Here is a 16759-nt window from a genome sequence, read left to right on the forward strand (position 1 = left end):
GTCGAAAATTGTCGAATTTTTTGTTGCCACCGTTTTAGACGTGTTTTTTTGCGGGGATTTCAGAAATCATCATCATTTCGACGTGCGACGACTCCATGACCTTGTGGGAGGTGTCGAATGTCGAAAAAATGACTTTTGTCATGTGGGATGTCTATTGAAAGGTACTGTCGTGTACGTTTGAAGTACGCGGGTGGGGGTGTCAACGGAGCAAAATGAGACGTGGGGTAATGCGAGACAATGACGGAAAAGTGCTGAAAGACGTTGTGGGCGTGTCACAAAGACAATTCCGTGTGTTTTCACCCCTTTGCTACATTTCGTTTGCAACGGTTTATTATACTTTCAGGCACATAATGACATTTGTACATACATACCTACGTGCATGTACGGCGAATGAGTGATATCAATATCAAATCGCTTTCATGACAGCATTGAATATCTCTCATAGCATAATTCCAGGGTCCGAAATAATATGAACTTAATGAGCTAATATCCTTGACTTCGTAATTATAAGGTTGTAATGCCTGGTAAATATCTATGTTACTGCAGCCTCTATATAAATATGTACACATGTATCGTATCGCTATGTGTTTGTATATGTATTACACATGTACATTTCTAGGTAAGCGTATTTCTTTATTTGTGCTGCATAACAGATCAATTAGTAGAGCAAAGAGTTAGTCAAGAAGTAATCGGGTAATATACCTACATTATGTACATATATATTAAGCGGTAAAAAGCTCTTTATGAAAGTGTTTTGTCCATCCGTCCGTCCGCATCCAGAACAGATTCGAACTTTGAAATTGAGGTTTTCATCAATGTATTTAGAAAATTTGGGATGGACTTACGTCCGAATATGGCTTAGGGTCCGGGCGTCATGGCAATCAGGTCAACAGTCAAGAAAAATATCTCATTTTTTTGTTTGGGATAGGTTTGGACTAGTTTTTTTGGCGTTTCAGAAACCCACATAATTTAATCACGATGACCCCGTGACAGTTTAGATAAATGAGGCCAGACTCGGCCAGAGGTTGAAAATTCAAAATTTTTAGTTTCGAAGTCGTTAAGGGAAGGCGACGTAAAGCACGGTCACCCTATTTGCCTTCACCCCCTTGCAACATTTCGTTTGCAACAGTTTACTTGTTCTGTTTACATATGTAACAGATCAATTAGTGGAGCAAAAAGTTAGTGAGTCAAGACCAAGTATTTGCGTAATGTACATGCATCAGAGGGGTAAATAAAACGGTCAAATCAGAATAAAAAAGTACAAAGCCGTGGATACGATGATCATACGTCAGCCTTTTTAACATTTCTCGAAAAAAACTTTTAATTGGATCCCAAATGCTATGCGTACTCTTATTCAGAAATTTGCAAAGAGCATCTAACTGAACAGTGTCTCTAAAAGCGACAACAAATTAAACCCTCTTGTATTTAAAGTTTTTTCCCGACCATGGAGTACTTTTTTATGTCCGACAATGTCTTGGATAAATCATAAACATTTAATTTCAAGGTGTATCCAGCACATCAATTTAAAATGACATGTTGTAATTAAAGAGACCCTGATACTTCTAATTGTTTTCTTAAACTTTTGCATGGCTATCACTTTTATGTCTATTTGTATGTGGGTCATACATATACTTAAACATTTTTACGATTGATTGCCGAAAAATTACCGGTTATGTATACGACATAAATCGAACAAGAAGCTACGGGTTTTGGCCTCCTCAATATATTTATGTATGTACAAATGAAGGAAACGATTCGAAGCAGTAGTCATCATGTAATTAGGCCTCTGTACTTCGATATTGGCCGTTGGAGGAAAGTAGCATCAGTTTCAGAGCGGTTTTGAACTTACATAGAGGTATGTAATTTCCAAGATTGAGGTCATTCCAAGAGTTGACCAGCTTGAAGGGGAAAAAATTCGCCTCGGAGGCCACGCAATATGAGTAAAAAGATAGTGAATTTGGAATAAAACTCTACCAAGTTCTTAATTATATAATTATTATATTAATTCGACCCACACCCTAAACCACCCACCCAAAACCCACCTAAAACCAAAAATCCCCTACTCGTCAGATTTGTGGTCCGAGTACCCTTGTTGTGAATGCATGGTTTAAGGTGGTCGACTTGAATTACGAATGGTTAAAAAACAGGAAAGGTTTGAAGTCTGTTAAGTGGTTTTGATGGAAATAAAATTCCTGGAAAATCCCACCTAATTTTATGTCGGCGAAAAAATGGGCAATCGAATGTACGTCATGCCAATAACATCAACGGGAAGTAATATTTACTACATACTTATTTATGCATGGTGCATGTACATGTACTATACATATATTTTTATATTCTTAAAAATGTGCTTAAGATTTCTATCTATTTATATTTTGTTCTTATTGTAATATTCAATCTCTTGAGCAGAATTTCGATTGCGGCGAGAATTATAAAATAGACATTAGCTCGTGCGTTAGAACGGAAACACTAAAAGCTGTAACACACAGTTTTCTCAATTTTAGCAGATACTAATTCATACATCTAAAAAAAATGCACCATGGGACTCATAAATATATTTGTTAGTAACTCCTTCATGTGCTTAAAAATTACATGCATTTTCAGAATAAATAAATAATCATGTTCTCTGTAGTACACAATTTAACGAAATATATAATTGAACATTTTAAAATGTTGTCATTACATGTGCAAAAAATTCACATGTCCAAGGTAACAAAATTATATCCTTAAAGTACATTTTGAAACATCTATTACATATATATGAAACAAACAACGCAACATATTCAACTCATTATTGAATCGTCCCTTGGGCGAAAGTCCTACAAAAAATATAAAATTAACCACATGACTTATGTTTAGTCCCATAGTGGAAAATGGGTTATTTTTATCCAGGAATTTGTCAAGTCTTCACTCGTTACTATATAAATACATACATATGGTACCAAAAATGCAACCCTTTTTACCCCACGCGAACCATCATGGCTATTTACCCTTAAGTACCACACGCATAGGTACTTAATAAATACACAATTATCCACTCCAACACAAAACACGGTAAGAAACGAAGAACCACATACACATATTTTGCTTTTCAAAAATTTCTGTAAATGTGTTTCTTGTTCGTGATTTTTTAATGTTTTAATTGACGGCAAAAAATGGTTGAAATATAAGCGATTTTTTTACAGATTTTTATCTAACAATGCGAAGACGCCAGCAGTCTCGCTCCGATTTTGATGTAACAGCAATAATTTCATATGTAGCTTTACATAAACAATTAAACATACGTTTCAGGTTTTTTAATATTGTATTTAAACGACATTATGATGGGATCCGTACTCGAGAATTTGCATTTTTCTCGTCAGCGAGTAAATATAAATTTTCGAGTACGGATCTCATCATACATAATTTCGTTTAAACTGGGCATCTTTAAAAATCCTGAAACATGTGTTTAATAATTTACGTATGTAAAGCTGCATATGTAACTAGTGTAGTTTCATCAAAATCGGAGCGAGACCGCTGGCGCATTTCAACCACATTTGTTTAAGCAGATCAATTTTTTGTGGATATATACGTATATGTATCAGTCTACCAACTGAAGAAATACCAAATCCACATGGATCTGAAACAAGGAAATAAATGGGAGTGCCCAAAGTGCTTAAAACAGTTTAAAACCAATAGATCGTTGACTCGACTCATGGTCACGCACGATCCGGATGCCAAGGTCAAATGTGAGGTGAGGGTGTAAATCTGAAAAAGTGAAATGATAACAAAATTTTTCATATTTTTCCATTTCTAATTTGTATAGGTTTGCCACAAAATTTTCAAAAACAGAGGCACCTTATCTATCCACATATCGAGAATTCACGGCAACCGGAAGAGAAGTAGTTGTGACATTTGTCACCGACAGTTTTACCACGTGGCTTATTTACGACGACATATTGACGTCATCCACAGCACGAAGGTACGATCCCGTTTGCCGTGTGGATTTTCTGGCTGTGAGAAAACATTCCTAAACAAATACCTAGTTTCTACCAACGTGAAGACCGAACATGCCGAGAATCCGATCCGATTTCCGTGCACACTTTGCGGAAAGGACTTCAAAACGAGGGGTAACCTTGAGCGACACATTCTCAGCCACACGACGTAGAAGACGTACAATTGTGCCACTTGTGGAAGGATTTTCGCCCAGATGGTTAACATGAAAAGCCATGAGGTAAATAAGCATGGTTTGCGAAAACTACATTGATGCAAAAATTTTAATGTGCATATGGTCGCTGTTCGTGCAAAACTTGTCGGTTGAGAACTAATGAGGACCCAGTTGCAAACATAAGTTGTCAGATTAAAATTCGGACGCCATGTCGTGCAGTTATAAAATCTCGTGTGCATTAAAAATCCATCCGAAAACTTCTGTTTCCGAGTGGAATCTGAACCGACAAGTTTTCCAAGAACAGTGACGATATTTATACGGATTACAGATGACGCATTTGGAAAAATCTGCCCGAGACGTGCTCCAGTGTCACGTCTGTTCTCAGACCTTCTTAAGCAGACAAGGTCTACAATCCCACATTCGAACTGTACATGAAAATGCCAGGAATTATCCTTGCGCCTTTTGTGACAAGAGATTCACGACAGGCGATTCTTTGAAGCGTCACGTGGAGGCGATACATGTCACGAATAAAGAGCGGATCCACTCCTGCGACAAATGCGAGTACATGAGCCACTCAAAAGTCTATTTGGATGCCCACAGAAAACGTCACGATGCAGCGAGATATGAATGTTACTTCTGTGGGAAGAAATTCCTCGCTTTTTACGAATTGACCAGACATTGTCGAGTTCACACTTTAGAAAAGTAAAAATATTTATGTGTATAATGAACGTTTCAATATGTAATTTGCGGATTTTTACTAAATTTTCGATATTTCGCAAACCTTTTTCAGAGAAAATTATGGGATTTTAGTTAATGGACAAGTTCCAATTTCGCTATTTGACTAAATACATACTCTATGTAAAATATTTCAAACTGTTTACAACCATCATGTCAAATTTAGGGTTAAATTTAATGCACCACCGAATTAGCTGAAATTTACCATAAATTTTAGCTGAATTCGCCACCGGATGAATTTTTTCCAACTTTAGCCTTTTTAGCCACCGATTTAGATGGTGGTTACCACAAATTTAGATGAGCTGCCATTACCATATTTAATGAGCATAGGATTACAAAATCAATAAAATTTACATGAATATGATTTATTTATTTGTATAACACGTCTATATACATGTTTTTTTTAAAATACACCTGAAATTAAATAACAATGAGCGCTTTTTAGCCTTCGCAACCCTACCATTCTTACGCTTTTGACCAAATGGAACGGTTTTGGCTTCCGGTCTAACATCATAAAGCGTATTCTGAATTTCTAAACCAATTATTTCCTTTCGTCCTCTATTTCAGGAATTCCAACAGAAATTTAAAATTGCTACATTCCTCTCTAGCCATGACGGCAATACTGGTTGGGTGAAAAGTTCGGTTTTTTAAGAGACACCCACTACTAGCACAGGAAACTAGAGTGTAGTCGGATCGATGTTTTTTTAAAAATTCGATCTGATCCGACTTGGTCGGATCCTTAAAAAATTCGATCCAATCCGACCTGGTAGGATCCTAAAATAATCCGACCCAATCCGAGTCTGTCGGATTCGGATTGGATTAATCGGATTAAATTCGACTTCCTACTGCTTTCTACATATACATAGTGTAGTTGGATTTATGTTTTTTGATATCCTATCCGATCCGATCCGACTTCGTCGGGTCATAAAAAATCCAATCAGATTCGATCCGATCCAACTAATCCATTTAAGCCTGATATCCCACTACTCTCTAAAGGAATATTAGACGCAACTGGTCTTGAGCTTCTAAAATTTGGGAGAATTTTCCTCAGAAAGAGAGAATACGGTATCACTGGTCCAATTAATAACTTGCGAACACGTCATTTCTTTGGTTTTAAAAAACGTTGTTCAGATAGATATATTTTAACTGCACAACTGTGGGAGTAGTGATGACCAGCCGAAAGGTAATACATACTTCTCCTACCCAGTCTTGTCAATGATATACAAATATATACATATGTATACCCATGTTTTATCATGAAATATGGTGATGGCAGTTCATTTAAATTTGTGGTAACCACCATCTAAATCGGTGGCTGAAAAGGCTAAAATTGGAAAAAATTCATCCGGTGGCGAATTCAGCTAAAATTTATGGTTAATTTCAGCTAATTCGGTGGTGCATTAAATTTAACCCTCAAATTTACACAATGGTTGGATACGATTTATCATATTGGCATATTTTATTCCTTTTGGTTGAAGTGACAAATCTATTGATCAACATAGTTATGTTTTATAATAAAACTTTTATTATGAACTCATATGAATAGTTAACAAAAATATTTAACTGTGTGTAAGATAAATATCACAATAAATAGATACATAGTTAATATATTTACTTAATTCTAATTAATCAAAAATAAAAAAAAACATTATACTTAAAATATGATATGTGTGTAGATAAAAAGATATAAATGGGTGAGTACGCAATAAAATGTAATCTAACTAAATACACATACAAATTTAGAAAATGCTCATGTTTTGCATCGAGTCTTCCAAGTTTGAAATGCGGCAAGATTTGTCATTCGTTTGGGTAGATGTGGCTATGGGAATAAATATCAAGTTATTAAAAATATAAGACATGAATTCATCAGATCAATGTTTTACTCAAGGGAGTCCTGCTTACCAGAATCGTGCAGGACCCACAAGTCGTATAGATAACTTGAGCACGAGTCTTGCGATGTACGAGGACGGATCTCGAACATGCCACGTGGAAAACGGTAAACGTTCCCGACCTAAAAAGCAACCCAGAAATGTCATAAAGGGTTACTCCATGAGTTATGGTAATGGACCTGATGTCAAAAATTGATTTTTTTAAAATCCTTCAAGTATGTGTTAGAGGTTCTTAAAATATGCATAAAAATAATTTTCTCCGAATTTTTGCGGTTTCAATGGGGCTGATAGTAGGGGGTGTGGCTTCCCTTGAGATACCACCTTTACGCAGCCGCTATTGCACGCAGGGGCGCCAAATTTCAAATCAACCTACAATGGGCAAATACAATTGCTGGTCTTTTTCTCTTTTTTGAAATTAGGTCACAGTGACCGTTTTTAGGTCCAAATGTGCATTATTTCAAATTTTTTCGAAAATCGTCTCACATAACCCCATTAATGGGGCATCGTTAGATAGGTCTAGTCAAGAGGATTCTAAATATATATACTTTGTCGGGTATATGACCACCCCCTGATCTTCTAGAGGCAGAATATGTGAATTTTCAGTCTCCACAGATTTCAACACAGCAGCAGATTGGGGATCTAACAGAAATAGATGGGACAAACTCAAAAATATTGTTCTGACTCTGGAACACCAAGGAGTGGTCATACACCCCACAAAGTATATATATTCTTAATCCTCTTGTCAAGACCTTTCCAACGATACCCCATTTATGGGGCATGCGAGACTTTGACTTCTCAGGCAAATTTAACATGCTGTGGAGTTTGACCTAAAAACGGTCACCGTGACCTAATTTCCAAAAAAGAGAAGACCCGCAATTGTATTGGCCCATGGTAAGTTGATGTGAAATTTGGAGCCCCTACGCGCAATAGCGGCTGCGAAAAGGTGGTATCTCAACGGAAGCCACACCCCCTCCTATCAGCCCCATTGAAACCGCAAAAACTCGGAGAAAATGACTTTTCTGCATATTTTAAGGTCCTCTAACACATACTTGAAGGATTTCAAAAAAATCAATTTTTGACATTAGGTCCATTACCATAACTCATGGAGTAACCCAAAGTGTTAATTTCTATTTAAAACTTTGCACACCTCGCTACGCAATCATTTATTTCATTTAGATTTTACCAATTAAATATATAAATATGTACCTGATAACGATTTTTTGCCACGTGGTAAAAATTGCCGGTCGCAATGGCCACCATAACTGTCTCCCCGTCGTCCTGTGTCAGCATGACGCGAAGGTATGGCGTCGGTCGAGTAGATTGCAAAACTCCCTCCTCCATCCAACAAACTTCGGCAAGGAAGCTGGATCTGAATTTAAAATTGTAAATGCAATATTTAGTACTTAGCGAAAAACGTACGAAATTTTTCCAAAATTATTACATATCTAGAACACAAATTTTTTCAAAATTTTTAATGAAAATCATAAAAAAATTACTCACTCTAAACGTCCAACATAGTTTGCTTGGTGAAAAGTGAAGATGGATTCCATTTTAGAAGAGTTAATTTATAATGTTAATTTATGTATTTACTAGCTTGTAATTTCACAAGTTAAATAATATTTAGGTTTTATTATTTACTTTTAAGTTTCGGTAAGTTTTCTAAAATTGGGCTTGAATTATGAAAACTGACTTGTTAAATGGCGTTAAGTGAAAATGTTGAAATGTTTAAAGTACAGAATACTAGGCAGTAATGAGAACCGAAGGGGAGAAACATTCACATTATGAAAGAATTGGCCAGTGGTGAAGGGTTGAGTTCGACGCTGGAAATAAAATTCCTGGAAATACATATTCGCCTCTCTCATTCTTGTCATTTGTATTAGTGGAAAATTTTGCAATGTGATCGTGCAACGAACGAGGTAACCTAGATTTAAAATAAATGTAGCATTTTCCCAGTATGATGTTTCATAAGGCTATTTAGCATTTAATATCGTATGGAAAATAATTACGAGATTCGTATTTATGATGCCATATTGTTATTTAAATTTAGCATACCTAAATGGAAACGATGGAAATAAAATTCCTGGAAATTCCTCTCCAATTTTGTGCAGAGGAAAAATTGGATAATCGAATCCATCGAGTCTTCACACCACACAAACCAACATTAACTCCACGTGGTAACTTATCCTTAGTGCTAATAGCACCTGCATAAGTAACATTCACACAATCCAGCAGAACACCCGGTAAGAAACGAAAGATGACACGCTGTAATAGTAGTGCGATATACCGTAGTTTTTATAATAAATGTTATTACTGGTAAAAATTTTGTACATTTTTTTCAAATTTATTATATTATTTATAAATTAAAAAACGCAACATATTCACATCGTGATTGAATCGTCCAATAGGCGAAATTCCTCCTCAAAATTCAAAATTAACGACATGACTTGTGTCTGGTCCCCAATGAATGGTTGGTTATTTTTATCCAGGAATTTGACAAGTCTTCGCTCGTTACTAAGGTTACAAAAATGCGACCCTTTTTACACCACGAGGACCATCATTAAGCTTACGTGGTTACTTACTCTTAAGTACCACCCGCATAAGTAATAATTAAGCACTCCTACCTAACACACGGTAAGAAGCGAAGAACCAAATACACACATTTTGCTTTGCAAAAATTGCTGTAAATGTGTGTCTAGTTCGTGATTTTTTTAACGTTTGATTGAATTGCTGGCAAAAAGTGGTTGTAATATTGTGTGAATACGGGTAAGGGATTTTTTTACAGATCCTTAACTATAATAGTGCGAAGTCTCGCTCCGATTTTGATGAAACAGCAATAATTATGTATGTAACTTTGCATTAATAATTAAACACATGTTTCAGGTTTTTCATAATGCTCTGCATAAACGAAGTTATGTATGATGGGATTCGTACTCAAGAATTTGCATTTTTCTCGTGAAATTTTTGTCGTAAGCGAGTAAATGCAAATTTTCGAGTACCGATCTCATCATACATAATTTCGATTAAACTGAGGATATGAAAAATCCTGAAACACGTGTTTAATTATTTATGTAAAGCTACATACTTAATTATTGCTGTTACATCAAAATCGGAGCGAGACCGCTGGCGTCATCGCATTTTAAGCCCATTTGTTTAAGCAGATCAATTTTTTGTGGACATATGCACATCAGTTTACCACCTCAAGAAATACCGAATCCACATGGATCTGAAACAAGGAAAGAAACGGGAATGTTCAAAGCCCTCAAGAACGTATAGCGACTTGTCAAGACACGTGGTCACGCACGATCCCGATGCTCAGGTCAAATGTGAGGTGAGGGTGTAAATTTGAAAAAGTGAAATGATAACAAAATTGTCCACATTTTTCCATTTCTAATTTGTATAGGTTTGCCGCAAAATTTTCAAAAACAGAGACACCTTATCTGGTCACATATCGAGAATTCACGGCAACCGGAAGAGACCAAGTTGTGACACTTGTCACCGCGTGTTTTCCAATTCATGTAACTTACGGCGACATATTGACGACGCCCACGGCACGAGTGAACGACCCCGTTTCCCATGTGGATTTTCCGGCTGTGAGAAAACCTTCGTAAATAAATATCTAGTTTCCACCCACATGAAGACTGAACATGTCGAGAATCCGATCCGATTTCCGTGTACACTTTGCGGAAAGGACTTCAAAACAAGGACAGAACTTGGGAAACACATTCGCGCCCACACGACGGAGAAGCCGTACACTTGTGCCAGTTGTGGGAGGAGTTTCGCCCAGATGGGAACCATGAAACGTCATGAGGTAAATAAGCACGGTTTGCGAAGAATAGATGGAAAAATATCAATATGGTCGCTATTTAACTCTGTTGGAAACAGAAGTTGTCAGATTAAAATTCGGAAAGGCACCATGTTATGTAGTTCGAAAATCTTATATGAATTAAAAATTCATCCTAAAACTCATGTTTCCGAGTGGGTTCTCAATCGACAACTTTTCCAACAACTGCGACGATATTTATACTGATTACAGATGACTCATTTGGAAAAATCTGCCCGAGACATGTTCCAGTGTCACGTCTGTCCTCAGACCTTCTTAAATAGAACGTCGCTACAACACCACATCCGAGTTGGACATGAAAATCAGAGGAATTATCCGTGCTCATCTTGTGACAAAAGATTTTCCACCTCAAGAGACTTGATGCGTCACGTGGAGGCGGTGCATGCCACAAATAAAGAGAAGATCCATTCCTGCGACAAATGCGAGTACAAGAGTCACTCGAAAGCCAATCTGGCCAATCATCGAGTTCGTCACAACACAATGGCAAGGAGGCATGGATGTTACTTCTGTGGGAAGAAATTCTACACTTTTTTCGAATTGGTCTCACATTGTCAAGTTCATACTTTTGAAAAGTTAAAATACTTATCTATGTAACGGGGATTTCAGTATTTGTAATTTGCGAATTTTTCTAAATTTTCCACATTTGACAAAACCATGCAGTATGCAAAATAAATTATACAAATCAACCAGAGGCCTTAGTAACCTTACAAGTTCCTAGATATTTCGCTTGAATGTGTATTTTGCAAACTATTTATCCAACGGTTGACGGTTGGATAAATTTTACCAGCTTTTGTGCCATCCTCTTTTTTCTGCTCAACCATCATGCAACCTTGTGCAAATTATAATGAGAATACCAATAAATTGCGGATTTTTACTAAATTTTCGATATTGCACAAACCTTTTCATAGAAAGTCATGAGATTTCAGTTAATGAATAGGTTCCAATTTCGCTGACTGAATTAATATTCTAAAATATTCGCACTGTTTAAACTCATTTACACAATGGTTGGATAAGATTCATCCCGTTATTGTATCATTCTCTTTTATACGCAACGCTTGGCATATTTTATTCGTTTTAAGTTTTAAATAAATTTTAAATTTTACTCTTATTAAGTTGAAGTGACAAACATATTGATCAACATAGTTATGTTTTATTATGAACTCATTTGAATAGTTAACAAAAATATTTAGCTGTATGTAAGATAAATATCACAATAAATAGTTAATATACTTAGAGTGCGATTACAAAAGAAAGAAACTTTTGAAAAAAAGCCTGTAAACTCCAAAAAAATTAATTAATTCCAATGAAATTTTCAGGGATTATAAACAAGGTCTCTACTATTCAATTTTTTGCTTCATACGAGCCATAGACCCCCATCCTTCATATCTGGCGAATTTGTTCTCTCGCGGTCGCCAGAAGTGCTTTGCCACTCTTTCTCGCAACCTCTTTTGAGGTGTGTGACAAAATCTGACGGAATCCTCTCAAGTTTCTGGCTGGTTTTGTTGGACAACTATATTCTATCTTGCATAATGCCCAAAATCGTTCAATTGGTCTTGCCCGAGGGACGTAGGGAGCATATTCCTTTTTTGCAACAAAATCGATTTTTTTCGACCGCATGTAGTCCAGAACAACTTTGGAATAATGAAATGTTGCTGTGTCCGGTCAGAAAAGTACATTACGATTATTGTTAAAGGGGATCAAGATCTTCTTTACACAATCGTTCAGATATCTCCCCGAGGTCATGGTGGCTGTGGTCACGAACGGCTTAGAGACGTCCCCCAATGAGTCCAATGCTTGCCAGATTATGTGCTATGTGGGGAATTTTGACTTCGGTGTGTATTTGAAGGAATCTTTAAACGTGTTCTTATTAGTACACGAGTAGTACTTCCTCGCAAGGACTTCATCTGGATCAGTTGAGCACTTGGTCTCATCATTCATGACCAGAATCAGGGGCATGTTTTGCTTGACTCGTTTTTCAGCAATCTGCCGAGAGTTGGGCTTTGCTCTTTTTTGCTGACCTTGGTTGTACTTTGGTGCAGGTGTCGCCTTATAGGATTTGACCCCCAACTTCGTAGGGTTAATGACATGTAAACTTAATTTAGCTATTTTCAATTTGTAGCACAAATTACCATCTGATATCCCAAGGTTATTTTGGCATTCCTGCTGAAGTCTACGTATCACTTTGGGGGTCGCTACACGAGCAGGACGATTTTTTTATTTTTTGAATTCCGCATTCCTGCTCTCCTCATACATATCTAAAACTCTGCAAATTGTCCCATTATAAATTTTTTCTCTTTCGAAGTGGCTATTAACCATTATCCGGGCGCGCTCGCACACTTTTACGTAGTAGTGGCAAATTTTTTTTGCGAGTTGCTCTGAATTTTTTGTTATCATTTTGGAACTAGTCGAGATATCGACTTCCGGTTTTCTGATTTGGGTAACTAATCGTATGGACTACAAAACTACGGCGTTTCAATTCAGTGGCAATTTTTCTTCCATATGAATAAATACATTTTCAAAAAGTTTCTTTCTTTTGTAATCGCACTCTAATTCTAGTTAATCAATAATAAAAAACGTTATACTTCAAATATGATATTTGTGTAGATAAAAAGATATTATAAATGGGTGAGTACATAATAAAATAAAACAAAATATAAAATAAAATATACAAAAATTTTAGAATATGCTCATGTTTTGCATTGACTCTTCCAAGGTTGAAGTGCGGCAGGATATGTCATTCGTTTGAGCAGATGTGGCTATCGGAAAAAATAATCAAATTATTAAAAACATAAGGCAGGAATTCATCAGATATTATGAGATCAATGTTTTATTCAAGGGAGTCCTGCTTACCAGAATCGTTCAGGAACCACAAGTCGTATGGATAACTTGAGCACGAGTCCTGCAATGTACTCTCTTTCCACGGCAAGTTGAACCCGGAGATATGGGAGACTAACTCAGTTCAACGTTAATAAGCATGGGCCGGGATTTAGTCTTCCATATCTCCGAGTTCAACTTGCCGTGGATAGACTATACGAGGACGGATCTCAAACATGCCACTTGGAAAGCAGTATACGTTCCCGACCTAACAAGCAACCCAGAAATATATGATGAAGTATTTGTTTGCATTTAAAACTTTGCAAACTTTGCTCCGCAATCATTTATTTCATTTAGATTTTACCAATTAAATATCTAAACATGTACCTGATAAAGTCTTTTAGCCACGTGGTAAAAGTTCCCGGTCGCAATGGCCACCATAATTGTCTCCCCGTCATCCTGTGTCAGCATGACTCGAAGGTATGGCGTTGGTCGGGCAGATTGCTCGAAAACTACCTCCTCCATCCAACAAACTTCAGCAAGGAAGCTGGATCTGAATTTAAAATTGTAAATGCAATATTTAGTATTTAGCGAGAAACATACGAAATTTCTCCAGAATTATTACATATCTACAACATATTTTCGATATTTTTAATGAAAATCATAAAAAAAATTACTCACTCTAAACGTCCAACATAGTTTGCTTGGTGAAAAGTGAAGATGGGTTCCATTTTAGAATTTATAATGTTAATTTATGTATTTACTAGCTTGTAATTTCACAAGTTATATAATATTATTTAGGTTTTAATTATTTTAGTTTGGCTTAGTTTGTTCAAAGTATGAAAATTTACTAGTTAAGTGAAAATGGTGAGATGGTTAAAGTGCAGAAGGCAGAGTGGTATAATGAGAACCGAAGGAGAGAAGCATTGACATTATGAAAGGCATGGCCAGTGGTGAAGGGTTGAAGTTCGACGCTGGAAATAAAATTCCTGGAAATATTCACCTCTTTCTTTTTGTATTGGTGAGTAATTTTTCATGTCATGCGATCGTGCAGCGACTGAAGTAATCCGAATATTAAAAATAAGTGTAGTATTTTTCCATTATGATGCTTCATAGGTTTAAGTATTTACATAATTTCATATGGAAAGTAATTACGGGGTTCCTATTTATGTAATTGGCGCATCAATAATTTTCGAATTTGGCAAACATTGTTGGTAGAAAATCAAGGGATCTGAGTACTGGACAAGCTCTTATGTCCCTAGAACGCTTCGTCAACTGTGGTGTTATGCAAATAAACAGCTTTTTGTGCCTACATCCACTTAAATAAGTTCAGGTTAATTAAAATTGAAAACTACCGAATTGATTAGTTTAATTAAGCATCAAAAAGCTCAGTTTTTTAGCAAATAATAATTTTATATTTTTTAATCGGCGTATTTATGTATGTACGTTTCTACGTACATTAGGGGTAAAATATATTCTGCATCGTTCGATTACTAAAATAGTTGACAAGTTTAGAAGGATTAAAATAGGGTTCGAAAGCCACGTGAAAAAACATGATACTAAATTTGGAGTAAAAATATCAATTACCAATTATGCGTGATTATGTGAGAATTTTACATAGCGACAACTATATTTTTAACTTTTTATGTATTTGATTATGAGCGCATACATGTGAATTATTTAATTGTATGTAGGAGTAAATATGAAAATACAGAACGGGAATTGAATTACTAATTAATTTTATAATATTAAAGATGATGTAATACGATATTTGTGTATTAAATAACATGGAAGTACATACATAATAATTTAAAAAATTAAATTAAATACACGAATTTATAAAATGCTCATATCTTGCATCGACTCTTCCAATTGCGATGTCCAGCTTGATTTGGGTCTCGTTTCATCAGACGTGGCTATCGGAATAAATATAAAGTTGTTAAAAAGAGAAAGCAAAAATTCATCGGAAATTAAGAAATCAATTTTTTTAAGGAAGCTTTTCTTACCAGAATCGTTCAGAAACCACAAGTCGTACGGATAAGTTGACAACGTGTCGTTCGATGTACGAGGACGAATCTCGAACATGCCACGTGGAAAGCAGTAAACCTTTCCGAGCTAACGAACAACACAGAAATGTCGTCAAGTTGTAAGTTGTATACAAAATTCACGTCACAATCAGTTACATAAATTAAATACATACCTTATAAAAATTTTTCACCACGTGGTAAGAATTCCCGAAGGCAATGGCATCCATATGTGACACCCCGTCATCCTGCGTCATCGTGACGCGCAGGTAAGGTATTGGTCGACCAAATTGCTCGAAAAAGTTCTCCTGTGTCCACCAAACTTCGGCGAGGAAGCTGGATCTGAATTAAGAATTATAATGCAATAATTAATTAGCATGTGTGGAAAAACGTACTAAGTTTTTTCTAAAATAATTATTATTACAGACAACATATATATTTTAGAACTTTTTAATGAAAATCATAAAAAAATTACTCACTCTAAACGTCCAACATAGTTTGCTTGGTCAAATGTGAACACGGATTCCATTGCAGAAGAGGTATTCATGTTTATTTATTCACGAACTGGTAATTTCACAGGTTAATATTATTTAGGTTGCAAATATTGAAGTTTGACTTAGTCTTTTATAAGGCAGCTTTAATTTCGGAAATTTACTTGTTAAGTCGTGTTAAGTGAAAATGTTGAGATGGTTAAAGTGCAGAATGCGGAGTGGTAGTGAGAACCGAAATCGAGAAACATTTACATTATAAATGGTTTGACCAGTGGTGAAGGGTTCAAGTCGACGCTGGAAATAAGATTCCTGGAAATATTCATCTCTCTCCTTTGGTGTTGCGGAAAACTTTGTAATGTGATCGTGCAACGAGTGAGGTACATTTATTTTTAAAATAAATATGGTATTTTTCCACCATGCTGTTTCATAGGGCTTAATATCGTATGGAAAATAATTACGAGGTTCACATAGATATTTATGATACCACACTATTATTTAAAATTGGCATGAATAATGGTGTGTATGTATATATGTAAGTATGTGTGGAATCATGCATGTTTACTTACACCGTTACATATTCCCATTATGAGGTCTTAATTTGATACGAAAAAATATGAGCATATTTACGTGTAATCATAAATTTAGTGTTGTTTCGTAATATTCAATATATTGTCATTTGTTCTACCAATAATATCAACTGGGAAATAAAGGCTTATTTAGGCAGCCTGCCTAGCCTAAGCAAACATTTATTTAGACTTATTTAACTAAACATAGTAATAAATAAACGAATTTTAAAATTCGATTTTTATTTTCAAAAT

General features: G+C 35.8%; 3 protein-coding genes and 1 long non-coding RNA gene across 4 annotated transcripts; 1 reads left to right on the top strand and 3 right to left on the bottom strand.

Annotated features, from left to right (window-relative positions):
• Positions 1–6559: 6559 nt before the first annotated feature.
• On the bottom strand, positions 6560–8664 carry LOC118438003. The gene is made up of 4 exons (XM_035857653.1): positions 8272–8664; positions 7978–8140; positions 6785–6893; positions 6560–6701 (listed from the first exon to the last, which is right to left on the bottom strand). Exons 1-4 carry the CDS (start codon positions 8319–8321, stop codon positions 6622–6624), a joined length of 402 nt encoding a protein of 133 aa, XP_035713546.1. The 5' UTR covers positions 8322–8664; the 3' UTR covers positions 6560–6621.
• A 696-nt stretch (positions 8665–9360) lies between these two features.
• On the top strand, positions 9361–11491 carry LOC110857325 (oocyte zinc finger protein XlCOF19-like). The gene is made up of 4 exons (XM_035857648.1): positions 9361–9534; positions 9930–10099; positions 10172–10579; positions 10805–11491. The coding sequence occupies exons 2-4, from the start codon at positions 9989–9991 to the stop codon at positions 11204–11206; spliced, it is 921 nt and encodes a 306-aa protein (XP_035713541.1). The 5' UTR covers positions 9361–9534; positions 9930–9988; the 3' UTR covers positions 11207–11491.
• Positions 11492–13241: 1750 nt separating this feature from the next.
• Positions 13242–13964, bottom strand: LOC118438004. Its single transcript, XR_004836563.1, has 3 exons — positions 13814–13964; positions 13463–13694; positions 13242–13368 (listed from the first exon to the last, which is right to left on the bottom strand). It is a non-coding gene; the product is annotated as an uncharacterized LOC118438004 (long non-coding RNA).
• Positions 13965–15203: 1239 nt separating this feature from the next.
• LOC118438002 lies at positions 15204–16140 on the bottom strand. Its single transcript, XM_035857652.1, has 4 exons — positions 15930–16140; positions 15627–15792; positions 15433–15541; positions 15204–15342 (listed from the first exon to the last, which is right to left on the bottom strand). The coding sequence occupies exons 1-4, from the start codon at positions 15995–15997 to the stop codon at positions 15263–15265; spliced, it is 423 nt and encodes a 140-aa protein (XP_035713545.1). The 5' UTR covers positions 15998–16140; the 3' UTR covers positions 15204–15262.
• Between the last annotated feature and the right edge of the window lie 619 nt (positions 16141–16759).

Source organism: Folsomia candida, unplaced genomic scaffold (genome assembly GCF_002217175.1).
Source record: "Folsomia candida strain VU population unplaced genomic scaffold, ASM221717v1 Fcan01_Sc018, whole genome shotgun sequence".
In the NCBI taxonomy this organism is placed as follows: Eukaryota; Metazoa; Arthropoda; class Collembola; order Entomobryomorpha; family Isotomidae; genus Folsomia; species Folsomia candida.

Excerpts from the sequence above, each read along its gene's own strand:
- LOC110857325 (XM_035857648.1), top strand. The coding sequence starts at position 9,989 with ATGGATCTGAAACAAGGAAAGAAACGGGAATGTTCAAAGCCCTCAAGA. Across the intron at positions 10,100-10,171 it reads ATGCTCAGGTCAAATGTGAG|GTTTGCCGCAAAATTTTCAA; the intron begins GTGAGGGTGTAA and ends TAATTTGTATAG. Across the intron at positions 10,580-10,804 it reads GAACCATGAAACGTCATGAG|ATGACTCATTTGGAAAAATC; the intron begins GTAAATAAGCAC and ends TACTGATTACAG.
- LOC118438002 (XM_035857652.1), bottom strand. The coding sequence starts at position 15,997 with ATGAATACCTCTTCTGCAATGGAATCCGTGTTCACATTTGACCAAGCA. Across the intron at positions 15,793-15,929 it reads AACTATGTTGGACGTTTAGA|ATCCAGCTTCCTCGCCGAAG; the intron begins GTGAGTAATTTT and ends TTCTTAATTCAG. Across the intron at positions 15,542-15,626 it reads TGGTGAAAAATTTTTATAAG|CTCGGAAAGGTTTACTGCTT; the intron begins GTATGTATTTAA and ends GTTGTTCGTTAG.
- LOC118438003 (XM_035857653.1), bottom strand. The coding sequence starts at position 8,321 with ATGGAATCCATCTTCACTTTTCACCAAGCAAACTATGTTGGACGTTTA. Across the intron at positions 8,141-8,271 it reads AACTATGTTGGACGTTTAGA|ATCCAGCTTCCTTGCCGAAG; the intron begins GTGAGTAATTTT and ends TTTTAAATTCAG. Across the intron at positions 6,894-7,977 it reads TGGCAAAAAATCGTTATCAG|GTCGGGAACGTTTACCGTTT; the intron begins GTACATATTTAT and ends GTTGCTTTTTAG.